The sequence below is a fragment of the Borostomias antarcticus genome (genome assembly GCF_949987555.1).
Source record: "Borostomias antarcticus genome assembly, chromosome: 16".
Taxonomy (NCBI): Eukaryota; Metazoa; Chordata; class Actinopteri; order Stomiiformes; family Stomiidae; genus Borostomias; species Borostomias antarcticus.
In genome coordinates this window covers 10,533,009-10,547,342 of record NC_140249.1, presented here as the reverse complement: position 1 = coordinate 10,547,342, position 14,334 = coordinate 10,533,009, and the positions used below count along the sequence as shown (strand labels likewise).

General features: G+C 46.0%; 2 protein-coding genes across 4 annotated transcripts; one reads left to right on the top strand and one right to left on the bottom strand.

Moving 5' to 3' along the window:
• Positions 1-360: 360 nt before the first annotated feature.
• On the top strand, positions 361-5,235 carry tmem234 (transmembrane protein 234). Of its 3 annotated transcripts, none has more exons than XM_084451126.1 (5): positions 361-444; positions 1,149-1,300; positions 1,664-1,730; positions 2,199-2,291; positions 4,044-5,235. In XM_084451126.1, exons 1-5 carry the CDS (start codon positions 432-434, stop codon positions 4,151-4,153), a joined length of 435 nt encoding a protein of 144 aa, XP_084307252.1. In that variant the 5' UTR covers positions 361-431; the 3' UTR covers positions 4,154-5,235. The 3 variants fall into 3 exon arrangements, with proteins under 3 accessions (XP_084307252.1, XP_084307250.1, XP_084307251.1); XM_084451124.1 differs by lacking the exon at positions 361-444 and adding an exon at positions 512-724; XM_084451125.1 differs by lacking the exon at positions 361-444 and adding an exon at positions 512-691 and having other exon boundaries at positions 4,044-5,234.
• Positions 5,236-5,249: 14 nt separating this feature from the next.
• Positions 5,250-13,963, bottom strand: dcdc2b (doublecortin domain containing 2B). The gene is made up of 16 exons (XM_084451123.1): positions 13,864-13,963; positions 13,349-13,660; positions 12,926-12,980; positions 11,053-11,123; positions 10,797-10,925; positions 10,070-10,204; positions 9,853-9,892; positions 9,673-9,738; positions 7,972-8,137; positions 7,636-7,745; positions 6,806-6,877; positions 6,370-6,444; positions 6,053-6,220; positions 5,700-5,789; positions 5,459-5,596; positions 5,250-5,373 (listed from the first exon to the last, which is right to left on the bottom strand). The coding sequence occupies exons 2-16, from the start codon at positions 13,630-13,632 to the stop codon at positions 5,254-5,256; spliced, it is 1,719 nt and encodes a 572-aa protein (XP_084307249.1). The 5' UTR covers positions 13,633-13,660; positions 13,864-13,963; the 3' UTR covers positions 5,250-5,253.
• Between the last annotated feature and the right edge of the window lie 371 nt (positions 13,964-14,334).

Here is a 14,334-nt window from a genome sequence, read left to right as displayed (position 1 = left end):
GTTGCCCATCTTTAATTAACTTTGATTAGTAAAAGCATTGTAAATTAATCTAGTCATCAGATACAAGACAAAACATACAGTAGACATTTACAGCAATGTGCACATTCGTAATGTCTGAAATGAACTAGAAGTAGACGTTGTATGGATCAGAGCATATTCAGAGAAATGCCGCCCTCTCCTGGTAGAACTGAGAGGTAAATAATCAAGGCTGCATTCAAAAGACTCAGTTCAAAGTAATGCATTTGGTCTACATCTTAGTGCTATCCAGGAAACGTATACTATTTTGTGTTTTCGCACTATAATAATATCTACTTAATTGATTTAACAAAGAATAGTGACAATATTTGACCCGAAATGTTTGATTCGACACTCTGTACCGAACATAAACGGACTGTTTGACATGAACGCATCTTGGACTTGTGTTGTTTACAATGGTGACTATGGGTAAGCAGTGAGAAGTCCGGCTGACATTTTCTTTTCTTTCTATTAAAAATCAACCGCATGAGTTAGTCGTGCTATGAAATCAACGCCGATGTGTCCAAAATTGGGGAGGATACACAGAATTGTGTATTTTTCATTCAATGCATGCGCGATTAGCCTATTTGAGACTTGGCTGCTATGCTAGCACTATTTCCGGGATCAGATAGTCTTTTTGTAGCATGGATGTATTGTAGCTACAATATTTTGTCACGTGGGTTTCAAATCTCAATTATCTTTGACATTGGCAAGTAGTTTGATAATTCACTTGAACCAACACCTGACAACACTTGAACAATTGAACACCCTGTCTATACGTCAGATTACACTCTCGTCTAATAGACAATAGCAAATGACTGTACAACTTGAATTGTATTACCTGCACCGCGGACACGTCACGGTCATACATGACTGGAATAAGTACTGTGAGGATGACTACAGATAAATTGCCAGATTCATTGGGAACCGTATAATGTCTAGTTGTGTACTGTACCTAGAACTGGAATAGGAACTGATTAGTGCTGATAAGATACTGACGATAAGAATTCCAATGTACCCTACTTGTTACATACTGTATGTAGGGTTATGACGAAATACATTTTGTGTTTTATTCTATTCTAAATTCTGAATATTCTGGCCGAATGGCAGCTGAAGGTGTGTGTGTGTTCCAGGGGAGGGAGTGTGTCTGCTGCTGGTTGCCATCCTGTGGGGCTGCACTAACCCGCTGCTGAAGAGGGCCACAGAGGGGATCGAACACGTGGAACACAGGAACAAAGTCCTTCAGTTCCTGGCCGAAGTCAAGTTCCTGTTTCTAAACGTCAAGGTAAACTCACAGACAGAACGGCAGACAGGACCATGACCTTCTACAGTACTGCCTCCTCCCTCAGCTCAGCTAAGAGAGCAGTGGTGTAGCCTCATAGCCAGGCCGACCTCCACACTGTGCTAGCACTGGAGAAAGGTATTTCTGGGTGCGCTGTATTTCTATAAACCAATCACAATCGTCTTTGGCGGAGGTTGTTGTTGTTTTACAGTCTGGATTGGCCGACCACATCAATCGGCGCAACTGATTGGGCAGTAATAAACTAATGACAAGGCTTATCCCCAAAACCTCCATCAGTTGAGTCAGACTATGTGAGCGCTGAGTGAGAAGCTGTCCTGTTTGTTGTAACATGTCATGTTTCTCCAGTACCTGATTCCATTCGTCCTGAACCAGACTGGCTCCCTGGTCTACTACCTGACCCTGGCCACCACAGGTCAGCTGCAGCACATGCCTGCATGACACGTCTGAACTAGTACCTTGGCCATGAACACACAATGAGAACAATTGACTGACGATTCCACTCTGCTCTCTCCTCTCCTCTCTGTCTCTCCTCTCCTCTCTGTCTCTCCTCACCTCTCTGTCTCTCCTCTCCTCTCTGTCTCTCCTCACCTCTCTGTCTCTCCTCACCTCTCTGTCTCTCCTCTCTGTCTCTCCTCACCTCTCTGTCTCTCCTCACCTCCCTGTCTCTCCTCTCCTCTCTGTCTCTCCTCACCTCCCTGTCTCTCCTCACCTCTCTGTCTCTCCTCTCTGTCTCTCCTCACCTCTCTGTCTCTCCTCACCTCCCTGTCTCTCCTCTCCTCTCTGTCTCTCCTCTCTGTCTCTCCTCACCTCCCTGTCTCTCCTCACCTCCCTGTCTCTCCTCTCCTCTCTGTCTCTCCTCACCTCCCTGTCTCTCCTCCAGACCTGTCGCTGGCGGTCCCCGTGGCCAACTCTCTGACCTTCCTCTTCACTCTGCTCACTGGCCGGCTGCTGGGGGAGGAGTTTGGAGGCAGAAGTGAGTCTCATGTTGATATATACTGAATTGTTGATATATACTGAATTGTAGTGAGTCTCATGTTGATATATACTGAATTGTAGTGAGTCTCATGTTGATATATACTGAATTGTAGTGAGTCTCATGTTGATATATACTGAATTGTAGTGAGTCTCATGTTGATATATACTGAATTGTTGATATATACTGAATTGTTGATATATACTGAATTGTAGTGAGTCTCATGTTGATATATACTGAATTGTAGTGAGTCTCATGTTGATATATACTGAATTGTAGTGAGTCTCATGTTGATATATACTGAATTGTTGATATATACTGAATTGTTGATATATACTGAATTGTAGTGAGTCTCATGTTGATATATACTGAATTGTAGTGAGTCTCATGTTGATATATACTGAATTGTTGATATATACTGAATTGTTGATATATACTGAGTTGTAGTGGTGCCGCGGTGCAGGTATTCAGATCAGAACTGTTCTGTGCAGGGGAACTTGCTCGGTCAGCACTGCAAACTTAAAATTGAAAATGTAAAGGGTTTATGCTGCATTGCGCGACACTGTTACAGCAGTATTTTTTGCCAGTGATGCTCAACGATGCCCTCTGGTGGTTGGATGTGCAACTCCTCAGGAAAAAAATCAATTGTAGCTGCTGAGCAGCACTGGGGCGGGGCCGGGCGGAGTCAGAGGAAGGAGACAAATTACAAATACATGAGGGTCTAGGTGGACACATATTTGTAAGGCATGTTTTCCTGTTAACTGCCACAGGTAGACGGAACCAGGTTTGAGTTTGTGACATGGTCACAGCTCTTTTCTGTCCTGGCCACACAGTGAACTGCCCACCGACATCAGGACTGCTCATATTTCGCCATAGACTCAAAACTCACCTCTACCAGGATTGTCCCTCTTAAGCACCTATTGTTTTTTTAGTTATTTACTTTTGTACTTTACCTTAAAGGAGAATGCTCGTTTTTGACAACCTGGACCTTGTTTACAGCATATTATAAGACGTTTGACTCACCGAGATAACTTTGGTGTAATTCGGAGGCCTGTAGAAGAAATTTAAAATCCAGGGCGAGCCAAGTATATCCATCAATGGCGGCGGACGGGGCACTGAGAATGCAGCTTCTAAAAAATCTATTTTCTGACGCAAAACGGTTGTTTTCATCAATCTGTCTTTATGAATCGCTAGTTGTGCTTGGAGGACAGTCTGAAGATGTAGTGTAGCAATTGGGGTGTCAATTGACCAAAAATGTAGGAGGAGTAAGATTTGATAGGTTTTAGAGATTTTTTGAGAAAATCAGAGTGATGGACTTCATAATTCCTGCCAGCTCAAAGCATATGGACGCAGAAACGCTCAAGTGGGCCTACATGTTGGTGGTGGTTGCAAAGTGATAACATGTACAACTGATTTCTGATTTTTTTTAAGTTTTAAACTTTAGACAGTTGCTGTAGCGCCACCATCAGGACTATTGGCACCCTATGCCAGTTGAGGACTTCTAGCATAGGACTGGATCTATGTGCAAAGTTCAGTGATTTTTCATGCATGGGAAGTCAGACTTCCTAGGAAGAAGATTCAGAATAATAGGAAATATAAGAGTGACCGGCAGCTAAGGCTGTCCAGCCCCTAACAACACAGCTGTAGCTGTGATGCGAAAAACGACATGAAAGACAAAGACTGGATCTTATACGTTTTCTGTCTCTCTCTCTCTCTCTCTCTCTCCCCCTCTCCCCTCCCCTCTATCTGCAGGGGCGGTAGCAGGCATGTGTCTCACCATGGCTGGCATCACTCTCTGTGTGATCAGCTCTGTTAGAGATGCCAAGACTGCAGGACAGCAGAACACCACACACCTCTCCTGACACTCCCTCTCACACACACACACGCCCCCACACTCATAGAGGTAAAACCCTGTATCTCTGCTCTGACCGATGCCTCACAGGATGTGCTCTCTCACTGATGCCTCACAGGATGTGCTCTCTCACCGAGCGTAGGGGAGTGTGTCTAGAGCGTGGTCCAGCTTGGAGATGCAGGCTACGCTACCTGGTGGAACCTGCTAGAGCTGGACAGAAGAGCAGGGCTGCTATTGTGTAGTCAGCCTTAATGTTTTTATGTAATGTATTAAAGGAGTAGTTTGGTATTCGGCATCATAAGCCCTTTCATAAGGTTATTTACGATCATATACAATGGTCCATATAAAAATGTTTACAGACTGCACTCGTTATTTTTATTTGTAATGCGCCCCATCATCCAATTTTTACATCAGCCCGCAGCGCCGATATTGAGATATTAGTGCTCATTACTCATGTCACAACTAAGAACACAATAGATCTCTATGTCCATACTGTATATATGCCCATAGAGATTCATGATATGGCCAGCTGATGGGTCTCTAGCACTAATATCTCTTAACACTGAGCACTAATATCTCAAGAGTGCAAAGTCTGTCAACATTCTTATATGGGCCGTCTTACACAATCGTAAATAACCTTCTAACAGGGCTTAGGATGCGAAATACCAAACTACTTTAAATGATGTTCTATGGAATGTGTAAAAGGGAACCATGTTAGTAGACTTGCATGTGTTTTCTGTTGTGGTGGACTGTGTGAGGAACGATGGCAACATCCAGAGATGAGAACATTTTTATTCAGACCAAATGTACCCTTCTGCTCTTGTCATAAGATATGTTGTAAGGCAATATTGCACTGTATTTCATTAATTATTCTTCTATTGATGTCTAAAATGCTCTCCTATTGAGAGGATTCCTTTCATTCAAATAAAGAGAAATGCATGAATGACTGCTTAGGTCATGGAGTTAACGGTACGTTTCGTTGTGTCAAAGTCACAGTACTGTAGCTCAATACATTACAGCATCTTTTAAAACATATTCACATTATGGATTCTCACTGACTACCTAGATGACGCTAAGCAATGAATTAGTGGTGATATTAGTACATAGTTGTTATGGAAGCTGTGTATCGCTATGGTGACGTGACCTCTGTGTGAGGTCTCCTTTCTCTCCCTCTGGCTCCTCCCCTCTCGGCCGATCCATTATGGTGTCAGAAGGGGGGGCGGGACTCTCCTGCTGGAAAAAACCAGTAAAGCAGGGGTAAAAGACATGCAGCAGGTTTTAAACTGGCTGGATTCATGTAGATGACACTCAGTACCTTCAGAGTGTGGGCAGAGAGGAAACGAGTGCTGTCTCTGTGGTCTGCTCCCCTGTCTCCAGAGCCCTGAGATGATGATGAAGAAGCTCTTGAAGATGAAGAGGCCGTCCCTGGCACACACTCCTCTGGCTCCACCTCCTGGAGGGAAGATGAGAGGGGGGATAGAGTTTATTAACGCTGGATGAGTCTGTGATCTGTGTGCTCTTCCATGTTGTGCTGAATAGCGAGCGTGTGTGTGGACCTCTGGCGCCTGCGTGAGCGTCTCTCTCGAGGCCTCCTGATGAACAGAGGTTGATCTCGGCTGGCTCTCCTCTTGCTCTGGTGATTTTGCCTTTAATGAGGAAAACAACATTGGGCCTCATTCACCAACGAAGTAAAGAAGTTCTTAAGAAGCATTTCTTCTTAAACTGTACTTACGCTGTTTCTAAGAAAATGTTGACATTCACCAATGGTTTCTCATCTGGGATTTGTTCTCAACTAAGAACAGAATATACGAACACTGAATATATCTAATATATCTATCTATCCGCCTAATATTTTCAGAACAGTGGAAGGTGCAGGTGTTAATATTGGCCTATTAAATCACTACACTACCTGTTCCATGTGTTCCTGTGGTGCTTCAGGCCCATCTATGACCGCTTCCTCTCTGTAGACTGAGGAGGGGCGGGGCCTGTCTGGTGAGGGGCGGGGCCTGTCTGGTGAGGGGCGGGTACTGCCTGGTGAGTTCCCCTGAAGCTCAGTTGGTCTCATCTCATCTCTGAGCTGAAGAGAGAAAGACAGAAAGAAAAGCAGAACTATATCTTCATCTCAATAGTCTCTATTGTATCAGGTCACTGTAGCAGAGGTAATACAAACTAGAACTATATCTTCATCTCAATAGTCTACCACGAGATAGCAGAGGTAATACAAACCTTGTGTCTTTCATCATCTGAGTGATGGAGTGCTCCTCCATTCCTGCCCTCCGTCTCTGGGGGCGGGGCCAGTCCCTGAACCAATAGCAGAGACGGGGAAACAATATTGAGTCTCGACATCACCCTGATCTTGCTTCCGGACTGACAGTGAATGGACACGTATTTATGGCACCATTTTAAATTTATTTAGTTTTTTTTATTCACAAATAAAAAAGACAAGCGAAAGATAGCAAAGAAAGGTAAACATTTGCAGTTAAGACATTAAGCCCAAAAAGGGCTTATATGAGAGCTCACACCTATATAGAACAATAATGATATGTAAATATACAAGTCTAATATAAAAATAATAATGTGTGTGTGTGTGTGTGTGTGTGTTTGTATGTGTGTGTGTGTGTGTGTGTGTGTGTGTGTGTGTGTGTGCGTGTGTATGACTCACATGGCCTGTGCTCTCTGGAAGAGAGGGGTCTCTCTCCCTCAGATCCTCGTCCTCAACGGTCTCTGCCACTCTCTGAAGAAGACATGGAAGATAGTAGAGCACAACGATTTAGAGAAAGAAAATACACAAATACATAATGATGGGGATTCAGGGCTAAAAATTAACACCTGCCACCGGCCAAATGCAGGTAAAATTTCCAATTGGCAACTAGATTTCGGAAGGCTATCTGAAAAAAATATATACTTGGCCGGTAGATTTTTTCATCTACAGTCCCAGTCACAGGTGACTCACCGTGAGCCAAAAAGTTAATTTTCACCCCTGTGGGGATTGATGCTGTAGGTGTACCCGGTAGGCACTGAAGGTTTTGTAAACACCAGAGTATATTTATACAAAAAATACTTAATAATTAAAAACTACAGTTGGACGCCAACTACGCTAACAATATGTGTGATGAAGAAGCACAAGACGGTGTGAATTCAAGCTTCGAGAAACAGGACAGTTGACAGTGTGCAAACGTCCCTCGAAAAACATATCTCCACTAACAGACACAGGCTCAAGAGAGGGATTGAAAGCAAAGCTGTTTTATGGATTTTAAGAAGGCTTTTGATTGCTTTTAGACTAATCCAAATGGGAATTGCTGGAAGATTCCATGATGCTATTAAAGCTCTTCGTCAGGCTCCGGTCGCCTGTGTCCAGGTTAAGGACATCAAGACTGTTTGGGTCCCAGGCCCAAATTATCGTTTGTTAAGGTTAACAGTTATCGATTAATGAAATTAATCGAAAGTGTATAGTGATGATAGTAGTGTATAGTGGTGTATAGTGGTGATTACCTGGTCCACAGGGATCTCCACAGCTGTGTTCTCATCCTCCTGCACCTCTTCAGCTCCTCGCAGCTCCTCTCTCTTCCTCTGTGCTCCTCCTTTAAACACACTGGGCTGGGCTACACACACACACACACACACACACACACACAATCACACACACACACACACACACACACACACCACACACACACACACACACAGAATGCCACTCCTTTAAACACACTGGATTGGGCTTAAACACATCACATTCAATCATCTCATCTTGTCGTATCTTACCGATCTATCCGATCTAGTTTGCTCTTATGTGATTGTGTGTGCAGGTACTGTGTGCTCCTACAGTACCTGGCCTGTCCCAGGGAGCTGGTGTGGGCTGGCCCCAGTTCTTCTGGACCTTGACTGGTCTGGTGTGGAAAATGGACTCCTCCTTCCCTGACCTCCTCTGGATGACCTGCAGGGTTGGCCCCTCCCCCACCTCATCACCCGTCGACTTCACCCTCCGCCCATCTGACTGGCAACGACAACACAGTATATGAGGGGACCACCCTGCTGCCAGGCACATCAAATCAAGTGCATTGTTCTGGCTGGGGGTTTATATCAAATGCTGCTAAAGTAGCTAAATATGATGTTAATGCTAGTACCACTGTGGCCCAGGCATGGGGGACCAACAGTGACCAGTGAACACCGACTGACCACAGTTGTCCATTATTGGGCCAGCCTGGCTCAGCCTTAATTGGCTGGCATTTAAACACACTGGACTGTAGAAGTGTGAGCGTACCAAACAAACAAACAAACAAACAAATCGTGAGTGTGAACCAGGGTGGAATGAGAGTGCCAGATGGAATTTTCACTCATCGCTAGCTGTATTTGGTTATACCATTTCACTATGTAAATGTGCATGGTTGATGGAAACAGAAATAATAGGTTTAAGGTAAATCCTTGTTTCAACTATAAGGGACATCCAAGGATGTGTGAGCATTATGTAATTCTGACATCTACTGTATGAAGATCATAATTTACACTCATTCTGGTACGAAAAATTGTTCTTCCTACATCCATTGAAATTGTATTTTCCAGAATTGTAAAAAATGTCTTTTCTATGTCCATAAAAGTTTGAAGAAAAAAAAAGATTCTAAAGCTTAGCCATTCGGCGCCAAGGGCGGGACTAACGGCGTTGTCTAGCTGTTGTCAATCATTGTCAAGCTGTGCGTTGGGACAATGTGACACCCATATTACTTGAGAGGAGGGCGATTGGCAGTAGTTTGGTAGTATTAGTAACAAAGTAGACTACTATGATTACATTGTTTAACTTCCTTCCATGTTGTCAACATTGTTTATGGTTGTCATGGCTATGCACCAGCAATGACGTTACATTCAGATGGATATGTTGGTCCCTAGTGATTGGTTAGAGAAAATCAAATCTCCTTCCCCATGGAAGTCAGTGTGGAAGCAGCATCAGACTGAAGGTCTCAACGGAGTGTAGTGAGTTGGTGTTCTGTCTGATATCAGGCCAGGGTGTTCAGTACCTCAGGGGAGGGATATCAGACAGGCCAGGGTGTTCAGTACCTCAGGGGAGGGATATCAGACAGGCCAGGGTGTTCAGTACCTCAGGGGAGGGATATCAGACAGGCCAGGGTGTTCAATACCTCAGGGGAGGGATATCAGACAGGCCAGGGTGTTCAGTACCTCAGGGGAGGGATATCAGACAGGCCAGGGTGTTCAGTACCTCAGGGGAGGGATATCAGACAGGCCAGGGTGTTCAGTACCTCAGGGGAGGGATATCAGACAGGCCAGGGTGTTCAGTACCTCAGGGGAGGGATATCAGACAGGCCAGGGTGTTCAATACCTCAGGGGAGGGATATCAGACAGGCCAGGGTGTTCAGTACCTCAGGGGAGGGATATCAGACAGGCAAGGGTGTTCAGTACCTCAGGGGAGGGATATCAGACAGGCCAGGGTGTTCAATACCTCAGGGGAGGGATATCAGACAGGCCAGGGTGTTCAGTACCTCAGGGGAGGGATATCAGACAGGCCAGGGTGTTCAGTACCTCAGGGGAGTCCAGTAGAGTTGAGTCGCTGTATCTGTCCTCAGGGCCGCTAGCTGCCTTTCTGCTCTGAGGAAACAACAAAAACACAGAATGTTCCTTTAATCCCTGCTGTGTTGTTCCATAGAAGTCAGTCAGTATCAGGGGATCAGACGGGGATGTGGTGAACCTACTGTAGCTCACCTCATGTCTCCTCCACAGCCGGCGGTGCCCTGGGTGGCGTCTGGAAAACAAAACTACTGTAAAGCAAAACTTGTTGATTTGAAACACATTGTCTTGTCTGATTCCTTTTAATTGGACAGATCACTCTGATGAATAGGGAAGCAACAACCCCCCCACACACACACACAAACACACATGCACACACACGCACACACACACACACACACACCCTGCATACCTCTCTGCAGCCTTGGGAACCAACAGCTCCACATATGGAAGTTTCTTGAACCTCTCAGTTCCCACGGCAACATAGTAGTGGCTGGTCTCCAGCTGGTCAACAGAGGTCAGCGTCACGCCATCCAGTGTGCACAGCCTGGGGAGTCAGGGTCATAGGTCACAGAGACTAAACCATACGGACCTGCATCTAAACACATGGGGCGGCTGTAGCTCAGGAGGTAGAGCGGGTCGTCCAATGACCGCAGCGTTGGTTCAAATCCCGCCTTCTCCTGTCCACATAACGAAGTGTCCTTGGGCAAGACACTAGCTGTGTTCGGAATCGCTCCCTATGCACTATATAGGGCGTCAGCCATTTTGTTTGTAGTGTCCGAATTCTCCACAGAATTTTCGTTCCCTATAGAGTCCACTATTTATTACCCACAATTCACCTTGATTTGCAGGGAACAGTGCATGTACCCTACATTTTCTCTGTTCCCTAGGTAGTTCACTACATGGTGAACCCTATATAGGGAATAGGGAGTGAGGGAACGAGGGAGCGATTCCGAACACAGCTACTGAAACCCAAATTGCTCCCAAAGAGCAGGCTAGCACCTTGCATGGCAGCTGCCGCCATTGGTGTGTGAGTGTGTGTGTGAATGGGTGAATGACAGGCCTTCATTGTAAAGGTCTTTCCATACAAGTGTAGTCCGTTCCCATGTCCGTGTGTGTGTGGTGCTGGCGGGTCTGACCTGCGGACCGCGCCGGTGCGGAGGCCTGTCCGGCCCGTCACCAGGCCCAGGACCTGGTCCAGCTGCTGCAGGCAGCGCGGAACCAGGAAGCGCAGCGGGGGACACAGCACGTCTCCGTTCCGGAACACACTGGACAACCACACCAAAGACACACACGCACATTTGATTGTTCAAGGTGTGTGTGTGTGGGTGTGTGAGTGTGTGTGTGAGAGAGAGTAAGAGAGAGAGACCGAGAGAGACCGAGAGAGAGACTCACTGTATGACACAGGGCAGAGGTATAAACTTCCTCCACTTGGCTGACACGTTGGGTCTCTGGATGACTCTAGTCTGGAACAGACACAATAAAAACCGTGTCTAAATTCAGATCAACAATAATATTGAACAGTAACCAAAACAATAATCACAAAACAGTCCTTAATCACAGCCTTGGTGCTGCCAGCCACACTTAGGTCTTTGAGAGGGCTGTGGCCATGGCAACCCACACCTCTGCAAGTCCTCACCATCAACACATCTACATGGGCAGGTATATAAAGCCTGGAGGCTTTTAAAGTCGCACTGAAATGAAAAAAGCATTCTGTCCCATTTTGGTTCACATAATTAGTCATAGTGTTCACATATTCAACAATGTATGCCCAAAAAATTACAAAATTCTTCTTTTGTTGTATTCTTATATCAAAGTATATAATTTCTTACTTCCTGGAAAACGGTAGGTCACGTGCAGTGACGACAACAGGTACCTTAGATTTTAGGCCTCACGACATCCACCCGTCAATCAACGCTATCCTTCTATCGAATCTGTCTAAAGTTCTTAAAACCCGTCCACTTGTCAATGTTCCAATCAAATTCCTCTAAACATATGTCCCACCCTCATAGCTTGTTTGCATCGGAAATACGTCAAACTACGGAAGTTAGATGATCTCAAACGTCCGTTTCAGTGCGACTTTAAAGTAACACATATCTACATGGGCAGGTATCTAAAGCCTGGAGGCTCTTAAAGTAACACAATGTACCGCACACACTCCTGTAACAGTGAGCAATAACCCATTGCAGCTAACAGATGCAGGCCCCATTAATATATCTTTGTGTTGGTGACCAGAGAAACAGCTGTAAATCAGCCACGAACAAACCTGTTTTGGATGATATTATCCCACTACTAATTAGAGAACAAGGGGCGGCCAGGGAGAGGCTGGGACCCAGACGTGTCCAGGCTTGCTGGTGTCTGATAACACGGCTTCAACACAGCATGGTGACCTGCTTCTGTACAGAGCTGGTACGGAGTAGGTGTGTCCTCTCTAATCTACAAAGCCATGTCATAAACACACACACAACTAACACACACACACACACACACACACACCTCCTGTGTTGGAGGCACAGCAACCCACAACATAAACAGACCCATCACTCAGCCTCTCTGTTAAGACGATAGCCTCTTAAATATGGTGGTGGAACAACTAATGGTAGACACACAGGAGAGAGGGAGAGGGAGAGAGAGAGAGAGAGATAGACACAGAGAGAGAGACAGAGAGAGAGAGATAGAAAGGGAGAGACAACTGGGAAACCCCCAGGACACAGTGTCAACACATCTGATTTCCTCCAATCCATCACACTCTGAACCAGTGTGTATCTGAGTCCACTGGGCATGCATACAGAATAAGAGCTCTCGTCTCATTGTGTGGTGGCTCAGAGCTCTGAAACGGCATAGAGCTGTGACTGAAGAAACAAGCCCTCTCTGCATGTTACTCCATCTCCTCACAACAGAGAAAGAGAGAGAGAGAGGGGTAGACAGAGGGAGAGAGAAAGATCATTTGAGCTGAAATGGTTCGCCACATATTGGAAGACCTGAGACAGCTTTTCTACCTATCTATGTTCTCTGAGCCCCTGGAACTCCCAAACAGAGGACCCTCCCCCCCCACTAGCCAGCCTGTATATACCTGTCTGTGGACAGGACCATGGCTGTCTCTTTAAGAGCATGACAAACCTGCTTTAACCCAATATTAACAACAACTCTGCTTTAACCCAACATTAACAACTCCCAACTGATCTGCATTTTCACTGAGGTCAGCCAGGTTAATGAGTAATGGACCCCACAGTATCTGTCTGCCACTTGTAAAATCACATTCACTTGCCTGAGTTCCTTCTCTGTGTGCTCCAGGCTGCTTCTTCTGTCCTGACTTCACATAGCTGCGTGTACAAAACAAGAAGGAGGATTACTAGGAGGAAGATACAGATAGCTTAGACCATGATAGTGCACTGAATGGCACATTCTTCCCAATACGTCCCAGGTCTCTCCTCAACCACTAGTCATGACAGTAAGATAACAGGTAGATCATTCGATCTCAGATCTACTGATAGATTCTAGAACAGCCTACTGGAAAAGATTCTAGAACAGCCTACTGGAAAACATTCTAGAACAGCGTACTGGAAAACATTGTAGAACAGCCTACTGGAAAAGATTCTAGAACAGCTTCTGGAAAAGATTCTAGAACAGCCTACTGGAAAAGATTCTAGAACAGACACGTCAGCAGTAGTGCCACGGCAGCCCAACTTACTCCAGCTTTTTGAACCTCTCGAAGCCAGCTGCCACATATTGCGCTCCGCTGCGCAGGTCGGTCAGCTCCCGGACCCGGGTGCCCTGCCGGGGGGTGTACAAGGTCCGCACGGCCAGCGGCGCCTGGATGTTCAGGGTCACGTCGTTCAGGAAGGCCTCCATGGTGGCCACCTGCCGCTGGTTGACCACGAACCTGCGGCCGCAGTGGAAGGGATCTCCGTTCCTGTAGACGACCACGCTCTTCACCGGGGGCAGCACGACCCCCAGGCTCCCACCAGACGACATCTCCACCGCTGAACGCTCCTCTCAGTCTCTGGGTGACACACACACACACACATAAACACACACGCGCGCACACACACACACACACACACACACACACACACACACACACACACACACACAGACTCCTCAGTCTTCAGTCTTGACCATCATGGCTGAGAGAGAGTGTAGAGGAGATACAACTAAATGTCTAGAGGGTGGTAGAATAAAAGGTAGCAGAGATGAAACTGAGACCCTTGTCTCTCTTGTTGTTGTGGGGTAGTCTCTCTCTCTCTCTCTCTCTCTCTGCTCTGGACTTGTCAGCTCTCCCTCTGAAACAAACACACAAAGCATTCACTACGGCCGTGAGTGGTTCCTGGTTGTCATGGCAACAGTGTAAGCAATGACTGGCGTTGTGGGCTAGCTAGACCATCAGCAGCCACCATGGATGTATTATATAAACTGGATACAGCCACTCCATTCACTGGCCGCTATCAACAATGAAGCCCTATTGAACCGCGCCATCTTGGCAAAATTTGTAGTCATTTGACTATTTCCGGTTACTTTTGACTTGCGCAGTTGTGCTTTTCTGGCCTTCCGGTTACTTTTGACTTGCGCAGTTGAGCTTCTCTGGCCGACGCGCGTCCACGAAAAAGTTCACATTTCTCTGAAATGTAGACGCGCGTTCCCGGCTCTCCCCGCTTTGATTTAGCAATGAAAACCGGC

Bases quoted from the DNA above. Each gene is read 5' to 3' on its own strand.
- tmem234 (XM_084451124.1), top strand. From the start codon at position 619: ATGCTAGCACTATTTCCGGGATCAGATAGTCTTTTTGTAGCATGGATG. The intron at 725-1,148 runs GCAAGTAGTTTG...TGTGTGTTCCAG, and splicing joins CTCAATTATCTTTGACATTG to GGGAGGGAGTGTGTCTGCTG. The intron at 1,301-1,663 runs GTAAACTCACAG...ATGTTTCTCCAG, and splicing joins TCCTGTTTCTAAACGTCAAG to TACCTGATTCCATTCGTCCT.
- dcdc2b (XM_084451123.1), bottom strand. From the start codon at position 13,632: ATGTCGTCTGGTGGGAGCCTGGGGGTCGTGCTGCCCCCGGTGAAGAGC. The intron at 11,124-12,925 runs GCAAGTGAATGT...TGTCTGTTCCAG, and splicing joins CACACAGAGAAGGAACTCAG to ACTAGAGTCATCCAGAGACC. The intron at 6,878-7,635 runs GTAATCACCACT...TGTCTTCTTCAG, and splicing joins TGGAGATCCCTGTGGACCAG to AGAGTGGCAGAGACCGTTGA.